Source organism: Uloborus diversus, chromosome 3 (genome assembly GCF_026930045.1).
Source record: "Uloborus diversus isolate 005 chromosome 3, Udiv.v.3.1, whole genome shotgun sequence".
Classification (NCBI taxonomy): Eukaryota; Metazoa; Arthropoda; class Arachnida; order Araneae; family Uloboridae; genus Uloborus; species Uloborus diversus.
The window spans coordinates 112,320,707-112,341,107 of NC_072733.1; the positions used below are offsets into that span (position 1 = coordinate 112,320,707).

At 30.7% G+C, this 20,401-nt stretch overlaps 1 protein-coding gene across 2 annotated transcripts in view; it reads right to left on the bottom strand.

Moving 5' to 3' along the window:
• LOC129218072 (uncharacterized) overlaps nt 1–20,401 on the bottom strand; it is a 208,165-nt gene that overhangs the window by 87,187 nt on the left and 100,577 nt on the right. For both annotated transcript variants that reach the window (XM_054852261.1, XM_054852264.1), the window contains exon 2: nt 9,431–9,537. In XM_054852261.1, coding sequence (XP_054708236.1) covers nt 9,431–9,454 — 24 coding nt within the window. In that variant the 5' untranslated portion in view covers nt 9,455–9,537. The remainder of the gene's footprint in view (nt 1–9,430; nt 9,538–20,401) is intronic.

Below are 20,401 nucleotides of genomic sequence, written 5' to 3' on the forward strand. Positions count from 1 at the left end.
TTTCAAGTTTTGAGTAAAACGACTCTAAAGATAACGTCATAGATAGGCTTTCATTGAATTTTTTTTCCAAATCATGCTATACAGCAGCACCTACCAGGGCTACAGAGTACCATCTCTTGCCCCAAGACAGAGGAGAGGTTCACCTACCGTTTGTACTGGTTATCTCCAAATTTTGAAATGTTGCCACTTACATCCTTTTGCTTCTCATTGCCTCATATAATCTTATCAATTAATCACCGTAGGTGCCTAGTTTTCAGTTTTGCATAAATTCTGTAGATCTTTAAAAAAATAATACTACTTTACGCTTAAAAAAAGCTTCATGTACTAACTTAACTTTTCCTTTAATTTTCTACTTCTGGCCACCACGTGCAGGTACCAATAGTTTGAAGTAATTTAAAAAATCGATCACTTAAAAAAATTTTTTTTTTTTTATTTACTGTCAGACATTTTCACATGCAAATCAGGAGATTTTCATTCATTAAAATACACTGTGTAAACATAAATGTGCGCTATTGTAGCCTCTTGGAAATATTTCTGGCTAAATCTGATAAAACTAAAGAAGCTAGCTGGGGGGGGGGAAGAAGGGGGAGATAAAAAAGAAAGGAAAAGAAAAAATATTACGCTTGATTTCTTTTCTTTCTTTCTTTTTTTTAAATGACGAACGAAAGAAATATATTGTGATCTTTAGTTTATTATTCTATTTACATCCTCGAAGTTCAAAGGAGCTTAAGTAAGCAAATTTGACAGCGTTGCAGAAAAATACAAAGGGAGTTAAAAATATGCCCGTTCTGCAATGTATAAATATTGAACATCAGTATGCAGCTAAACTTCGCCGTTAAAAATATTTTGCACTTGTTAAGGAAAAAAGAAAATGGTAGAAAATTTTCTAACTAGGTTCTAAAGAGTGGTGGTTTTAACCATTCATAAGAGATAAAATGGAAGGAGTGAAGATTTTCATTCATGAAACCCAGACTCCCAAGTCACGTGATACATTTTAAAGCGAAGCATTGGAAGAAATCAGGTTTCTTTTCGTTGTTTCACGCAAAACGTCCCAACCACTCGTTGTTGTTGAGTCATGTGACTTGGGGTCCGTGGGTCAGCTTTTACTAAGCCAATGATTAGACTTGTTCCCTCCATTTTAATTCCTGCTCCAAGGTTTTAACATGTTTTCAGGTTTATTCACACCTGAGATGAATATTGAAATACTAGTTTTTGGTGCATTTTGAAGAGATGACTTAATTTGAAGAAAAATTCCGCTCAAATTATTCCATAAAGAAAAAAATAAATACATTTTCTGATTTCTCGTTCAGCACTAAATTTTTTTAAACTCATATTGAAATAAACTGCAAGTCATTGGTAATTTTACAAATGAACATTTTTAGGATTTATTAAGAACATTTTTAGGAAAAGTGTTAGCAAAATTACTTTCCATACACTCATTACGCAATAACTTGAAATCAGATAGATCAAATATTACAATAATTGGAATTTTTTATCAGTTTGTGAAACTTTGTTTTCACTTAAAGGTTGGCTAATCTCCATATTTCGATGTTTACTTCTTTAACTCGAAAGTTTTTAAAAGATAACTCGAAATTTAATAGATAAAATAACAAAAACTCGAAAGTACAATTTTGAAATTATTTAACCTTATCTTACTGCTCATGCACAGTACTCTACAAAAGCCAAAATAACACCTTTTGATGCTGAGTGCAATAACAAGTAACACCTGTGATTTCTCTTCTTGTATTGTTCGCACTTAATTAGGATTCTGAAGCGTTAGTGAGGAATTGCTTCCTAAACTGTGTCTTTTTCAATGAAACACAAAGAGAGTGATTATTGAAGTCAAAGGAAGAGGTATTAAAAAAGTTGTTATTGTAGAATGCATTTAGATTGCAACTTGCTTTGACATTTTAAAATTTGATTAAAACATAGAGGTTTTTCCACGAAGAATTTCTAAAAAGCACAGGACTATTAAAGTGTTGCTGAAGAAGAAACACTTGTGAAAAAGCTTTAATATTTACTATTACATGAATCACAAAAACGCCTATTGCGATTTAAAAAGAACGATTATCTCCCCCCCCCCTCCAAAAAAATAAATAAATAAATAAAGTAGGAACTAAAAAAAAGAGATTTAAAAAAAAGTTTTAGTTCGTAATGTTTTAGACTAAAATGAGTACACTTTTTAAATAAAATAATTTGTATAAGTTCAGTAGTTTTATCAATTACCATTATATTAATTAAAATATCCTTAGTTTTCTTTACTGAAGTGTTTGAATCTGAAACTAGTGGCAAGTTGAACTTCACATAAATCGGAAGTGTTTCTTTGTCCATGCTCGATTCGAGTTATTGCAAATTCACTGTACTTTTGTGTTGTATCATACCTTGTTGAAGTAAGGTGCCGAGAAATTATATTTTGAGGAGGATAGTAGATCCCCCTCTTTTGTTGGAGCATAGCTATTTTGTTTGAGTCAATGGAACGAAACGATTTACGTCACATATTTAAAACAGCCTTTTCCCTCCAAAATTGTACTATGCGTTTATTTTAAAAGTTATTTATTATAAGTAATTATTTAAAGCTTTGCATCTTGCTCAATTTACTTACTTTTAACTTATTGAAATACAACATCGCATTTCCATGGCAGTCGGCTTTTTATCTGGCTTATAGTTTAGAGATTTATAATTGAAGTAGGCAAACCTATTGTTTGTATTTTACGAGATTATTAAGTTGCACGATCATTGAAATACCGTTTAAATGGATGAATCAACATAATGCATGATATTAGTTAAATTATCAGGGTGAAGAAATATATTCCTTTAAAAAATATAACTGCAGATTTAGATAATTTTGAGAAATTGTTTAAAAAATGTTTAAAAAGATAATATTTAGGGGAAAGGGGGAGCATATGCGAGCATTTTAGTTTTTTCATTTATTTATTTTTCAATAAGTATTATAAATTTCTCGGAGCAAAAGTGTTCACATTATAGAATAATCTTTTCCTTGTGTCATGGAGTTTTTCGAGATCTTTAAAAAAAAATGTATTTACTTTATGGTATTTAATAAAATGCCTTCAATAGTGCATGTGAACAAACCTGAGTCACAAATGAACATGACTTAAAAACAGGACAATCATAATATTTAAAAGATAAACTCTTTAATATGAAACATATACATTATATTAATTACATATAAAGACTTGTAACCTATACTGTGTCAGCTTAAATTGCGCAGTAATATGTGTCAATTAAATAGTTTTCCTAAATATATAACCCGGCTAACAGTCAAATTCTTAAGTTTTGTTGCATGTTCTTGCAGTTTGTTTTTTCCGCAGCGATCGTTTACTTTCTATCATGCTTAGTAAGAAAATATAATAAAATTAATAGGAAAAATAATTTACGGGCGATCTGAGTTCTCGAAAAGGGGAAAGCGGGTTATCACAATTTCCGGCAAAACTACGAGTCATATCGAAAAAAAGTAAATGCCAAAGTTGTTGGTAATAACAAGAACTACGACTTTTGTATTTGCACTTTTTTTTTCCCATAACCTCAAAAATTATGCGAAAAATTCAAAAAACTAACTTTTTGGTTTTTTATTTTTATCTCCCATAAAAAAACGATTTTTTTTCACGTAACTTAGCGAAAAGTTACCTTCTTATGTCTCAAATACACTGCAATGTTTTGATTTAAAATATTAATTTTTTCTTCTATTTTCGAAAAAAAAATTCGATAAAAAAAAAGCGTTGTAATTTTCAATCGAAAAATCTCACGTCAAAATATCTGCTTTTTTTTAAAAAAATCGGAGCGTGTTTTTTTTTTTTTTTTTTTTTTTGGAATCTCTATTTTCTGATGGTATAAAAAATATATACAATAGTATATGGGAAAATTTCGCAGATAATGATAAAACACGAAAAAGTTCAAATTTGAAAAAAAAAATCATCATTACTTAAAATTTTAAGTTAAATATTAAAACTTAAGCTTTAATTACTCAAAAAATGTAAGTTTCTATGTTAAACTGCTAAATTAAAAAAATGAAAATCCATGGAACATAGAGATTGTAAAAAACACGCGAAATTAGTTAACTAAAGTCGACATACAAGCATTATGATAATGCGCTTTTACTGCAACTACGAGCAAATCAGGCACATTTCTCAAACGAACTATAATGTTTTTATCGAAATCATTCTGTGTCTTTTGTTTTTGAATATGCTGTAATTTGTTTTGCGTTATTTCTTGTATTGTTATTTTGAATAGCTTCACATATTCAATGTTCGGGTATATTAAAAAGAAAAGTATGACAGAAATTTTTGATTAAAAAACGACCATTTTTCATTCAATTTTTCTTTAGGTTATGTTACGTTAAGCATATTATTTATGAAAGAAAATAATAATACTTCTATTTTATAGCTGGTTGATTCAAATTAAAATACGCGTATAGTATTTACCTTACTATGTAGATTCCAAAAGTTTATTGTAAATAAGTAAATTCGTCACGAGTTACTTTAAGTAACTTAACCTGCACGTGTATGTTTATAAATGACGTTGTTCATTGCTCGAACGATCTTAGCAGCTGCTACGAAATAATTAGCAGGTACTAGTAAGGCCCAGATATTTCTAGACCATTTGCCTCTTCTGTGAGAAATATTTTCTGAAGGCTACAATGTTCTATAGATCATTCAAGTAAAAAGTTATCCTCACATATAGATTAGCGAATGTCACTGATCGACTAATGCTCTGACGTCACCATGAAGAGAAGTGTAGACAATAAACACAAAAAAATTGAGAATTTAACATCAGCTTTAATTCATCGCACTTGTCAAAGTCAGTATAATGATGAGACTGCAATAGCTCCCTTCGTACTTCAAGACAGAGAAAATCAAAGGAAGGAAAAGAAATAAATAAAGACGCTCTCACATTAAATTTCTAATCTCATGTTTTTTTTTTTTTTGGCAGTATTATTTTTATAATTTTTTCAAAAGCAAAAATACAATCGGTTCAAAATAACAATACAAGGGATAACACAAAACAAATTACAGCATATTCAAAAACAGCATATACAAAACACACAGAATGAGTCGAAAAAAACATTATAGTTCGTTTGAGAAATCTGCCTGATTTAGTTGCAGTAAAAGCGCATTATCATAATGCTTGTATGTCTATTTTTGTTAACTATTTTTGCGTGTTTTTTGCAATCTATATATGTTAAATGGATTTTCAAATTTTTAATTTTGCAGTTTAACATGGAAACTTACATTTTTTGAGTGAATAAAGCTAAAATTTTAATTAATATCTTAAAATTTAACGTAATGATGATTTTTTTTTTCAAATTCGAACTTTTTCGTGTTTTTTCATTTTCTGCGAAATTTTCCCATACTATTGCATATATTTTTTATACCATCAGAAAGTAGAGATTCCAACGAAAAAAACACGCTCCGTTTTTTTTTCCAAAAAGCAGATATTTTGACGTGAGATTTTTCGATTGAAAATTACAATGCTTTTTTTTTACTGAATCAAAAATAGAAAAAAAAATAAATATTTTAAATCAAAAAAATTGCAGTGTACTTGAAACATAAAAAGGTAACTTTCCACTAAGTTTCGTGAAAAAAATCGTTTTTTTTTACGGGAGATAAAAATAAAAAAACAAAAAGTTTGGTTTTTTGAATTTTTAGCATTAATTTTAAGGTTTTGTGAAAAAAAGTGAAAATACAAAAGTTGTACTTTTTTTTATTACCAACAACTTTGTCATTTACTTTTTTTCGATAGGACTCGTAGTTTTGCCGGAAATTGTGATAAACCGCTTTTTCCCCTTAAACCCCCCCCCCTCCCGAACTCAGATCACCCGTAAATTATTTTTCCTATTACTTTTATTATTTTTTTTTACTTTTTCGGTGGGTTTCATCCTGTTCTAATTTTTTAAAAACTTTTTACCATTTTCAAAGGTATCCGCACTGGCCTATAAAGTAAATATCACTGTTAGAAAGAAAAATAGAGCATAATTTGAAGCGTTTATAAATGAAGTTAAGTGATTTTCTGTACTTTTGCATTTAAAGCTATTTTACTTGTAATGATCATTACATATTTCCAAAACTACTTATCTTTCGTATAACTTTCCAAAGGATACAAACAGATTTATCAGTGTGGGAGAGTAAATTTTGACAGAAAAACTTTGAAGCATCTGATCTTTGTCAATTGCATTCGAAGCATTTTTCTGAGCTTCCACAGAGGAAAACTTAGCACTTACTGCATAGTATTAGTAGTGTGTTGTATTTGAGAATGGGTTCGCCAACGCTAATGAGTTGATGGATAGCCCTGGGTAATTAACTATTCTAATTAGACTGAACAATTCACTGCAATATTATAACTCATTACATTGTTTTTTTCTGCTGAGTGTTTAAAATCGAACTCTCAGTGACAATCACAAAATTTCATTTTCTTCATCGATTTTTATTGCGAGTGGTGACTTAGATAAACCAATTTCTATTAAATCACCAGTAAGAACCTTGTTTTTGTGTGTTTTTTGTTGAATATATAGCGTTGTAGAATTCAATATTTTTCTCGTTTGTCACGATAGGTACGTTACTAATTTGATATGAAAGATTCAGCATCAAATATTACAATTCTTAAATTAGATATCATTTCTAAATTGGTTTGAAAAGTTCCAGAATGAATAAATTTGATTTCTTACTAATTAATTCGATTTCAACAACTGAGAGTTATCAAAATGAATTTAGTTTCCACCATTCAAAATCGTTTTTAAACACATAAGGCAAACTGGAAGCAGCTTTCTAAATGTTGAAAATATAATAATTTTTAATATAATGGTTTTTATGCTACGTGATGATGAACTTATGCTTTTGAAATATTGAAAAACATGCAACTCATAAAATGAAAATGCATACGCGTGTGTGCAGGGGGGGGGGGGAGGGCGTGCACGCACGCACGTGCGCACGTGTGTGTGTGTGAGAGGGAGCATGCAAGTGTGTGTGCGTTTGCGTGTTTTTTAATAGAATAGTAACTCAGTACTCTATTGTGTGGTTTGCATGAGACATTATAAATGCTTTTTGATAATAAAGCAACTTATTAGCTTAAATAAGAAACCGTAGTTCGAATATTGTACAGTAGTCAGAGTTAAGCTCATAAGCATGCATTACAAAAAAAATTGTTCTAACACTTTAAGAGTCTAATTTGGAATTAGCGAGAAATTTTATTTTCTCATTTCTCATCTATATATTATTCCTGAAGCAGACAGCGTTGCAAGAAATCCTGAGAAGATGTCGAAGCGCAAGATTAAAATTGCCAACCTATCGTTTACAAACAATCACCAACGGATTTAACGCACGAAGGAAGAGATTTTGATGCCCCTCAGGGGACTGGCCTTTGCGGAGCTTGATGTGATTTTAAAGCCGGATACTACCTCTATTTATTTTTACTCTATGTTTTTTCATTTCTTTTGGAATGCGGCTCATACTAAAAGGCAAAATACCAGTTTGTCTTTTCAATGATATCTGTATATTATCCCATATACAGTCTAGCCGCTTATTGGAATATCGGTTAAAAGAATTCCTGCTTAATAGAATGAAATTTAAATGTACCAAAACGTTGTAATTTGTCATTTTTATCTGGGATAATGGAATATCTTACTTATTAAAATAATTTTTCGTAGCAAATTAGCTGTTCCATTAAGCGGGTCAGCCATTTGAATTGCCAAATATACTTTATTTTTCAACAATATTACTCGATACCACTGTTCTTTCTGGGTCCTCACATCTTGTGCCGGGGCCATCATAAAGACAACCAGTTTCCCTCTTTCTATCGGACCTGCTTCAAGCGAGAGAACTCCTCGGATGTGTCAGCCAAGGGATCACATAGTTCCATCATGACACTGTATTTTACTGATTACTACTTCTGACCATTTAGCTCCGCTTTATTCTTTTAAAGATGTCAGTTTTGTATTTATGATATTAAATAACTTGTGGCTGACGAAATAGGATAAATTATGCTTCAAATGAAAGCGGACGAGAAAAAAAAGGTCTACTTAGTAGATGTAATATGATGACTAGAGGAAACTTTTTTGCATTTAAGTTCATAACCAATATTTCATTTAACAAGCCAGAGCTGATTAAAGAGCGAAATTCTCGTTGTCATTCATGAATTCAATTAAGGAAAACGAAAATTTCTAAGTGCTAATGTGTTGGAAAAGGTAAGATTCGAATCAACTTTCTTATGAATCGGATTTAACTTATTGTAATAAGGATTATTTTTAATGATGGTTCCATTTACTCGAATTTTTAACACTAGAAAACACTGATGAAAGCTAAAAAAATCATATGTAGCTTCAACATTTTTCACTTTAGTTAAAAGTCTTAACAGGAAATACTTGACAATTTCCTATTAAGACGTACTATCGATTCTTTAACTTTATGCTGGAAATTTTCGGATTTATTTAAATAAAATAGGCTTCTCATTTGTATTATTATTTGTATTATTATTTTTCAAACCGTGATAGTTCACTTTAAAATGTTACTCTAATATGAAACAGCTGGAAAAATTTTGATTGAATCATTTTTGATTAGATCTAAAAATCATTTTTATTGGATGATATTACACATCTCATACCCTCATTGAATTTAAATTCACCAACGTACAAATGATTTATTTTCTGATTATTATGCATAATAATATCAATTTTTATTTCTCTAATCTGAAATCGCAGCAGTTTTCATCACAATTATTACAATTTAAAAGAAAAGTTTCAATTTGAAACATTAGTTAAGTGCATATGCTGAAGTTTTAAATATAAATACAATCAATAATGCCATTTATATTTATTTATTCATAATAAAATTTAAATTTAGAAAAAGAAAGTTTTCTTTTTAAAAAAATAAAAATATAAGTCTACGCTGAAAGAGTAACTAAGTCGGTCAGCAATTTTATTACTATTGTTTCTGATAAGATAAATTTAAAGCAATTATGATTTTCTGCCTATGAAATTAAATATGTATGCTATAATTAATATAGTGTTAAATATTCTTGCTTTCCGTTACTGTGTCAAATTCAAGTAGAGAAAATGAAGTTTTAAGACTTCCATAGTCAATATTGCATTGTAAGTTTGAGCTGAAAGGATTAACTGCGTATGAGCATGGGATCACTTGGATTGCGCAATCAAATCTTGAAACAGACCCTGTAGAAAGAAGGAAACATAGTGTGTTCACTTTTTATTCTATATTTCTGATGTGATTACTTCTTCAAGTAGTACTGTAGTACTTTCACGCCTGGAATTTACTACAAGTATACGTATTTTCCCTGCATAATACATATGGAAGTTCCTATGACATATTTCATATTACGTTACTTCTATTTACAATTTGTCTTTACCTCTGAATCTTTTACATTCCACTTGAGCAGATAAAAATGAAATATAAATGAATGTGCTTACATTGTTTCGGTTTGTGGGTATCATGGCGGGGGAGAGCTCTGTTTATGTCCGCCAATGTGAGCACCCTGCATGGAAAGGCCTGATCTTGCGACCATGGGCCACGCCGTCTGTAAGAAAAAAAATCAAAATGAATTCAAATTACTTTGAAGAAGCCGTGATAATTTTCTAAAAACATGATGTTTTACCAAGTTGCATTTCTATTTATTTTTTATTCATATGTCAGTTACTCGACTGATGGGTTACTTTCAAACAGGCCAGCCCAAAAGTTTAATCACAGAAGAAAGTTATAAATAAAAGTGAAAAGTTACATTGAATTCTTCTGATATTGTAGCTAAGTTACCCAAAACACAATAATAAATTGCGAAAATAAAATGATTTTCAAAAACTTCTAAAAGAATACAACCCAGTATTCTTATATTAACATATGCATTCCACAAATCTTGTGTACATGGTAGATTAAGGGGAAAACAGTGTGAAGTGCCTACGTGATCAAATGAGCATTTTCCAGAGTTGTTAGGGGTGAAAAAGTTTAGAGCGCTTAAAACGAATTCAAAGTCAAAGTAGTTGATAAAGGAAGATATTTTAAAGATTATAGGTAAATTCGCTGCTCAGTGTTTTGTTACATTAAATTGTTCTAGATATACGTATATCAGGGTGATCAGTATCGATCAAAGTCATGATCTGAGAGGCACTAAGTGGCCGTAATTCAAAGTAATAAACAAATACAAAGCTTACTTTCAAATGAAAGTCCATCTACAATAAGATTAAAAACACGTTATGTATGTAAATTTCAAGACAGACGAAGCGAAAATTAGAAAATGCAAGCATTTGAGGTATACTAATATTCACCAAACGCTTTCTTTGTAATTACATCACACACATTAACAAACGTGACTGCATTGGGTAAAGCAGCACACATTACATACAGAAAAATGTATCTAAGTATTATTTAGTGGTCGAAAAAATGGACCTTAGTTGTTTTGCTTTTAAAAATATATCAAAACGATTTTTAAAACACCATTTCTTCGTTGACTAAGCATTGACAACAGAAAAATATGAACTGTATGGGTGGTCTATTTTATTTCAGGAACTCTATAAACCGAAAGATTAATCAAATTTTTTAAAGCAAATAACTAGTAAGCATCATTGCTATTCTCATTTTTAACTATTCTAATCAAACGTTATGAAAAATTTGAAGTTGGTGCAAAGTTAACCGAAAAAGATTAAAGTTATCCTGAACGACTGTACTTCCCTTATCACATCAAACATAAAAATATAATTACTAGATTGAAACATCTTTTGCTGGAAGAACGGTTTATAGCACTGGAATTACGGCGATCTTCATATACCTAGAAATACGGCTGGGGTCATTTTGACCCTTTGAGAGAAATCTGTGCATAGTTCCCTATTTGTAAAAATTAGTTAAAAATAAACAAATTTATTACAAATACAGTTTATTTAAAGGATGCAGAGATTTCAAGGACATTATTTAAAAAAATAGTTGAAAATATCCTTAAAACCAGCGCTGTTTCAGTTGCATTAATTTGCATTTCAGAAATTAATACCCTCTTTTATGTACTAAAACATTATAAATGCTTCAAGTTCTTGAAATGATACGCTCCAAGAGACATTTTTTTAATTTTTGCTGTGTTTCCTCATCAGTAAATATATTTGTTTGTGTTTTCTCAAAGAGGTTAAAAAACACCTGCCCTCAATTCTAAATATAACACTTTAGTTTGGGTTTTCAGAAAAAATACAACTTTCTTGAAAATTTTATATCACTACACAGCAAGATGATTTAGATAAAGGCAAGGAAGGGTTAAGCTTCTGACATGTTCAGGGCCAGCCGGCCAGCGGAAAAAGGAAGAAGCGCTTTCTCAGGCCCGCAAGCTCCGCAGATATCCGTGCCTACGGGAGCGGATGATTTTCTTACTTATAAGCCTAATTGTATTCAAAAATTCATATAAAATTAATACTGCAATTGAATGCACTCAAATTTAGGATTTACTATCATTAATATGACATCTGAATACATTGCAACACAATTTTATGGATTAAAAATAAATAATAATAACCGCGATTTTTTAAAAAAATGGATTTATTTCAATAAAACAAAAGAATACATATTTGTACGTAATTTTTAAAAAGCTATAAGTTTGCATAAAAGCATTCAAAATATAGACAAAACATTAAAAAATCAAAGCAGAATAAATTCATTATACAAAAATCAGAAATAGTGTATAAAGTTTATTGTTATTTAAATACTTTTGAAGTGTCGATATCCGCTTGTCATTAACTTGCATTTAAATCACCTGCACTAGTATCCACATCCTCAGAATGAATGCTTCTGGTATTGAAAATACAGAGGAGAAGTTAGCAAAAAAAAGTTTACTTGAGGTGAAAATGACACCTCCCGTAATTCTAGTGTTAAAAATAAAAATAAAGTAAAAAGAAACGACCTAATAAATTTCAATCTGTGAAAATAAAAGCACCAACAACCTAAAGTAATATTTGACGCTTTAATGAGAACATCTTCCTCCAGGTTTATTACATAAATGACCAGCGATAGGTTTCGAGAGCGCGAAAAGTGGATGCAATCCCCTTTTCGAATCCCGTAGCGTCAAATGCAGCATTTCTGGCGGTTTGTAAGTAAATAGAAGCCCCGGTTCTCTGTGAATCGCAGTAAAGCGAGCTTCGGCCGAGATTTCCGTTTTTTGGTCGACAATCAACTCGTCAATCGAGAGGAGAGCCTTCCGAAATAAAGCCATCGATTCGTGAGGTCTCTCCACAAGTCGCAGCCTCCTCCGCATCGTAGGAAGGCTGGTTGCTATTTTTAGAAACGCAATGTGAAGCAGAGCTTATTAGCTAACGCGTTTACAGTCGCCGGGTTCTCTCTCTCTCTCTCTGCTACCCCTTTCAATATCCCCTGCTTCATTGCTCCAAACAATCAGAAATGAACAAGCTGGCCACACTCTTGAAAACTTCAAAGAGCTGAGGCATTTAAATTGATCCCTCTGATCCGAGCAGATTTTAGGCTCGCCGAATGTGTAAACGTATCGAGTTTCAAGGATATACATTTAGAAGATTTTCTTTTCAAATCGTTTTCGGATTGCGTTTATTATTGAAAAGAGATTTTTTTTCCGCAAAACATTCGTCTTACATGTTTTTGTATAACTCTCCGTTTTTTTTTTCTTTTTTGATCAATCGATATTGTTTATTGTTCTCACCTTACCAAAGCCTTGGATGCAGAGTATGTTTTTATTGTGATTGGTTGATAGCAAGAAAAGGAAAAAAAATCGCGGAGGAAAAAAATTGCGACATTTGAAATAAATATATTTTTTTTCCGCATGCAAGAAATAGTGTTTATTTCATTTATGTAGTTCTTTTTTCCTTTCATTTTTTCTTTTTTTTTCTACATTTTTTTTCGGTTTGGCTATTCTTTGTTTATTATTTTACACTATTTTATTTATTCGCAAAGGTTATTTACACTATGTTGATACATTTACTTATTTACACATTTACTCATTTTCAAATTTACTCAAGTACTGGAATAAAGTTATTTGTGCATATCATCACATATTATTTGTCAAAGGTGTTTTTTTTTTCGTGACAATGATAAAACTTCATCTCAAAGGTGTTTTCTTGTGACAATGCCATAACTTCATGAGTAATTTATCAAATTTCAAAAGTATGGTATCATTTTAAAGATTTTCCCCCCAATTTCGGGGGGAAATAAACAGAAAACTCACATTGGGGTGTTTTTCAAAAACGTTGTTCTATTTTGCTTTCTAAGACGAATTGCTTTAATTTATAGCGGCCTATGAGCGAAATTTTATCGTTCAATTGGTTGGAGTATCTTGCTAAAATCGTGAAGATCGTGTGTTCGATTCCACCATGGATTTTGACATTTTTGAATGACTTTTTTGTTGGAACAATTTTGATCCAAATTTCCATTAATATAAACTCTAAAGTTATTGCTGGATAGTGAAACACAATTGTACTTTTGCATTACATTCAGAAAAAACCCGTTCATTTTAGCATGGCAAATCGCAGTATCATAAAAAATATTGCTTACGAGTATTGGCGGGGGGGGGGGTAGTCTTTCCTAATATATAATAAAACTTCAAAAGTAAGGCATCATTTTATTTTATTTTTCATCGCTTTGGGGAAACTAAACAAACAATTCATATTATCACTGTTTTTCGAAAAATTACCGTTAAAAAAAATGTTTTTTTAAATTACCCCTATCAAGTGCAAATCCTTCACACGAGTCTGCAAGTTTTTACTATCAGAAGGTTCTTTTTTTACTTTCTTTGAATGGTCTTCTCAGTCTTCATCGAAAAAAGTGTGACTTGAATTTGTCCGGGAAGAATTTAAGGTAGTTTTTTATTTATTTATACTTTTCATCTATTTATTATTTTTTTTGAGAATTAAGTTGGAGTGATTCCTTGCAATTTTTTTGGACATTTTAAAGCGTCTAGACCCTTGAATTAATTTCCTTTAATTTATTCTTCTCTTTTTTTTTCTTTGGCAACAATTTGAAAATAAATATTTATTTATAGTATAGTTTGAAATCTTGAGACTCTGTTGGGCATTGTAAGAAGTGTTCGAACTTTATTTGTTTACTCTTTATTATATACTTTTTAAATGTTTTCAGGTATATAAAATTTTATTTTAATAGAAGTTTTTGTTGGAGTTCAGTTTTGCAAACTGTTTCTTCCACTTTGTGTCCTTAAATATTAGGCGAAATGGGGAGCCTTATTTAGAGCCTAAACCTATAAGAATATTGTGATAAACATAACTTAAATGCAAATATTTCGTAATTTTACTATGCTTAAATCATTATTTTGTTTAAAAATGTAAAAAAACTGCAAAGAATGAAATGTGCTTGAAATGCGATTTCAGCGGCACCTTATACGTAGGCAGAAAAGACAGTTTTACAGAGATTGTGAGTAGAAATGTCGCCACAGGTTTAACTCGAAGTTCTATCGGAATTTGGGCAAAATATAGCCGATATCGCAGGAATGTAAAATTTCAGGAAGGTTACTGACTTTTAGCGGGAAGGTTTCCTGTTTTTTTTTCAGACATATTACTGGAAGAATTCAAGCACTCTAGTAGTTTATTATTTTTCAGAAACTTTCTTTTTTTCCCGCGTTTTAGTGTTTAGAAGCTTCGATTCTATGTAGAAAGTGCTGTAGTTTTGTGAGCTGCTGTTTTGATTTGTGCATTGGAGCGGATATTTATAGGGGGACCTCAGGGAAGAGTTCTCGATTTGTGGAGAATGTTTTAGAAACTTCGTTCTAGAGGTTACTTCATTGCTTTGGAAACTTGTTCTTGCTCTGTTAAATTTAAGACGAACTATACGAGAGTGCATCTGCGGACAATATCAGTGCAATGTTAAGTCTTCTGTAAATAAATTGCTCTTTTTTTTTTGTCAGACAGTATCTCCTTATTTTTGACTATGGAGTTCGTAATTGCTGTAATTTATTGAAATATAGCATTCAATAACTGATACAGAACATAAAAAATTAATTTCATACACTTTTTACATCAATTATTAGCTTTTTTTTATATTGCAGAAACTAATTTTGTGTTCAAAAAATTGCCATGTTTCAAATATTTATAATGTAAGTCAAACAACTTATAAACTAAAAGTAAATTCGTTCAGTTATTAAGACGTTTTTTGCTACAGATATATTATTTTCCAGGACCATGTACTTAAAGGTAATTTGAATTTGAAACACAACCTCCTTATTGATGCCTTGAGAATAAAAATATTCCTGATGCACCTCATTTAGAAAACACGTTTGCGGTAACTACTAGGTGTTTACGGTAACTACAGTAAAACCCCTCCTAACGGACACCCCTCTTATACGGAAATTTTTAATTCCCCGATTCCAATGCGAATAACTTTATTAAACTCCTGTCCTGCGAATACCCCTCTATTGTGGACAAAAAAATTTGTCCCATTAGTGTCCACATTAGAGGAATTTTACTGTACTTGGTGTTTACTCTTAAGCGCTAACGTTTTTAATTTTCAGATCTTGAAAAGGAATCTACCTCAGGAATATATAGGAAGCCAAATACCATTATGAGTCAGTAGAGAAACTTACATTTAATAGCAACGCGTGAAAAACGACGTTTTAAAAAATATTTACGGGAACTTCAGTAATTTTTTGAAGAGCTCTTAGAACCCGCGAGATTAATAGTAGCCGGATAAAGTAGTTGTTTTTCTGAATTTTATTTACTTATATTTTGTATTTATGTATTTAGTTATCTACCTATTTATTAAATTTCTTATGTACTGTTTGAGACTTAAGATTTGCATAACTCATCCCTAGATCACAGCCTCTAAAATGAAGAAAGTTCGAAATCTGAAGGGGCTGTAATTGATAAACTAATCCGTTTCTTATCGTGTCATAGCGAATAGCACAAAATTCCGTCAAATTAAAAAATATGAAATTTTACCTTAACAACTAGATGATCAATTGCTTTACTTGAAAATGTTTCAATTTCAAGAGCATGTGCTTCATGAAAAAAATTCTGAACATTAATGTTCTTAATTAGCATCAAAAAATAAATCAAAGTCTTAAATTAGTTGAATAAATAAATAAATAAATAAAAAACTATCCAAGTAGCTCACTTCATTACCCAAGCGTTTATTAAACGAAGTGCCTGGGTAGTTTTTAGGTCGAAGAGATTAAAAAGTATTGATGTATGGTAAATACCTAGCTATGGACATTCAACCACCAACATGCAGGTTTGTCTTGTATTGTCAAAATCAAGGTTTGTAATCGATAATCCAGAAACGTCATTAGGGGATTCTTGAAGTAGCATCTTTGAAGAACACTACCACCACATTTTTTGTAATCAAAATGATAATCTATGTTTGGAAAACATATTCAATAAGAAAAAAATGCATTTTTTTTTTCATTTACGTTTTTTGAAGGTTTTATTTCTTAAGGACCAGACATTGCTGTTCCTTTTCAGATCTCAGTTTTACTGGTACGTACTCATTCCTTGGCTTTTTTCTGTCATATAAGCATATTTTTGCCATTATTTAAGGTATTTAAGTTCCTTCAAACTATGTGCCCGTAACTAGTGAGAGGAAATTACGTATTTCAGTTATGGGCACGTATGACCATAGTTCAATTTTTGGTCTCTATTAATCAAAATTATTGTTTAGAGTGGATGAGAAAAGATAGGTTAAATTTGGCAGACGATAAATAAAAATTCAGCAGCAGAATATTTGTATTTGTATTATTTTTATTTATTTATTTATTTTGCAGTTGGTTTTTAGACGAACTTTTAAAAAGCGATTTGTCAATTATCCGTTTTTTTTAATTTTAATACTGCTCGCATTGGTAAGTTGACATTTAAGAATTGTAAGAAAAAACAGTTTTTTAATATGATTGAGTACTTTACTGTGTATCTTTTGAAGGTAATTGAATTTAGCCAGCATGACTATTACTCGATTTTAGCATGACCACAAGCGATTGTGACCATAACTTGCTCAATTCCTGCCAAAAAATGCACAAATCATAGTTGAAAATTAATAAAAATGTCACAGCTATAAAAGTGCAATTTCTAAGTTTTAACACCGTGAGAATTAGATTTTTACATGAACTAGAACTACAACATGACAGTTCAACGAATTTCCAAACTAAAAAAAGCCCTTAACCATACCCACAACTAATTATTTGCTCTATTTCAAAACAAAGACCTCGGTTGGTTACCGCAGTTAAAAATTAAAGCTGAATGTACTATTCGAGGATGTGAACTTCTTTCAGTTCAAGATAAACTGCTAAAATTTTCGTAGATTTAAATTGTGGAACATATTGTCCAGAAATGTGGTGCACATAGATCATCTACTTCAAAAATACTCATTTACTACAAAGTTTTCCTGTGTTTACATACATACAAAACGTGAATATAGCTTCTTTGGTATTAAGAGCTCAATAGTCATTTTAAAAAGAAATGATGAAAGTGACGGAAGCAAAAAACAAAAATGTATTTTTTTAAGAAATACTTATCGATATAATACTTAAAGAGCGAAAACAAAATCATTCTGATTTTGATTAATCAATGCTAGTAAAAGGCAAAGCTACTCTTAGCTGGATATGAAAACCGCTTGAAAAATACGCAGTAATCTAAAGAGTAGCTGATGCAATTTTAGCACGTGCAGGACTTATCTCACTTTCATTTTTCATAAAAACATATTGTTCATTGTGGTTTGGAAGTGTATATAAGATTTGTATTCCTACAGTTGCTTCGGTCTTTCGTATTTGCTCCATTCATCCCCATCATTCAGGATTAGTTCGTAAAAAGCTTTTAATCTGAGTCAAATACTGCTTCTCACCTGCAATCATTTTATATAAAACCTGACCTTGCAATCATTTTGCATAAATAGTGCTGTCAATTTTCAATTTTTATTGAAGTAAAATTGAAAATAAAAGAAAAACCAGTTTCAACGAATACCAATACAACGAAATCGCCGTTTGAACGAAATAAAATTTAATTCCCGATTTAATTTTCATTACATTGCTCGAATTCCATTACAATGAAATTCCCGTTACAACGAGCAAAATTTGCGGTCTCTTGAAGTTCGTTGTAGCAGGGATTCCATACTTCAATTAAGGCTTCGTAAGTTCTATCTCCAGCGATGAGTTCATAATTTTACTTTCAGGTCATTTCGGTCATTCGAGAACAGAGCGATTATCAAATTTAATGCACAAGAAATGAAGCATTTAATAGGAGCAATTCTTTGCGCTGAGTTGTTTGTCGTTTCAACATCACCTGGTGGTCGGATGGGAAAACATCATCTAATAGAGCCGTTGGTATCAAATTTTTTGGATTTATAAAAAGTATTCGTGAAAGCAAGTAGTTTTCTTACATCACTATAAGGAAATTTTATTGGGATATATATTAGATTTACATGATCAAATGTGATGACAAATTACATTCGTCTCACCGACAATTGTTTATAGTTTACCATTTTTCATTGTAAATAACGTTCAGTTGATCCGCTCAAAATTTCTATTTCTATTTTAAACAAACACCGAATCTAAACTGCGTCATCTCTGTTCACATACCTCATTATCTCAAAACTGTTTACATAATAGTTAATCATTGTTTATTTTAAATAACATTCAGTCGATTCACCCAAAATTTCTATTTACATTTTAAACAAGCACCGAGTATAAAGTGCGTCATCTCTGTTCATATACAAACATCAATATCTCAAAACTGTTTAAATATCAGTTTATCATTGTTTATTGTAAATAACGTTCAGTCGATTCACCCAAAATTTTTATTTAAATTTTGAAACAAAAACTGAATTTAAAGTGCGTCACCTCAACATAAAATTTTAAACTTCTAATATACTACTACCCAGTAATAGTCTAATCGGATTTAACTATTAAAGTTTAAACTTGATTTTAATTTTTAAGCCCACAAGCAATATTTTCTTTTAGAAGGAAAAAATTATAAGAAAAATTTTATATGTGACAAACATATCTATACATAGAGGTTATCGGAGAAAAAGCGCAGAAGTTATAAACTTAATAGAAAAATTATCTTTCATGTAAAATCATACAACTAAGTGATAGAAATTTTATCTTTCGTATAAAACAATATTGCCAAGAGGCTCTACTTTGTGTTAATTAAAAAAAGAAATATTTATTTTTCCATCGTGTTATTTCAATCTTTCTCCTTTCCGAAACCTTTCCCTTTGCCATTTTCTCCTCAACCGAAAGTTTTATTGATCGAATCCATTTGACTCCATAAAGTTCTACGCTAAAGCGTTGGTGCAACAGTTCGTTCAGTTGCTTAGAAAAGTTTCGAGTACCTTGGTATTTCTCAGTCATAAATAAGTTGGGTTTTAATGTGTTAGCTCCAATTCGATGTAAACTTTGAAGCTGGATTTTGACAGTGCTTGTATTTATTGCCAAGTTTTTTAATTTCCACGAAAGTGCAGAAATTAGTTATTCTACAGATTAGGTAATATGCGTATTAACTTGGGTGATCAGTAAAAATTGCCGAAAATTGTTTCATTTCTGCAATTACCTAGATAACTTCAAACTTACTAAAATAATTTGCACATTACATATTAAGCACTCGTTGAAGTGAAAATAAAGTAGTTAAAGCAAACAGCTACGTTTCTGTATGTTAAATGGACATAATGTTTTACGTTATCTTTAGATATCGAAAGACTTAAGTTAATGCAGTCGAACAATCAAAAAATTAGTGAATATAATCAATTACCAATTAAAAAAACAACAATACACAGAATTCACTCAAGCGGTTTAAACTAATATTAGAATTCAGGAGATCATATTATAAAATTATGCTTATTTATTAGTGCAATCTAAAGATTAGTGAGTCTTTGAATTACATAGCAATTTTTTAAGCTTTAACTCGTTCTTCAATCGTTTGAATTTTATTTATAACGAAATCGTCAATGTGCATATTGTCTTAGTCAAAAGGCGAAATATTTTTTATTCTGTTTGTTATCGAAGTAATCAGTTAATCTGCAGATTAGCTAGTTAATGTTCATATTAATAGCTTAACAGCTTTAGTGGTAACACTGTATTACTAAGTTTGAGATTAAATAGTTGATGACGAACATAAGATCGTCACATTGAAAAGGCTTCTGGTTTAATAAAAAATTGCTGCTTGTTCAAGTAAAACAAAGTTATTATGTTTTATCTAAAATTTCAATTGAAAGTCAAGAATACTTTTTTTTTATTTTTATCTTTTGGGATGATATCCATGGACGAATATTAAACTAAGCTTGCAGCTCGGATAAAAATACGACAAAATGTTTTCTCCAGTCACGGTGTTTTGTCAACTTGTCGCAACTTGTAGAATGCGTCTGATACTTCAGCTTTATATAAATAAAACTGCGATATCTTCTGAATTTAGAATTTTGCTTTTGTCGTTCGGTCATTACTTGCTGAAGTGTTGTATTTC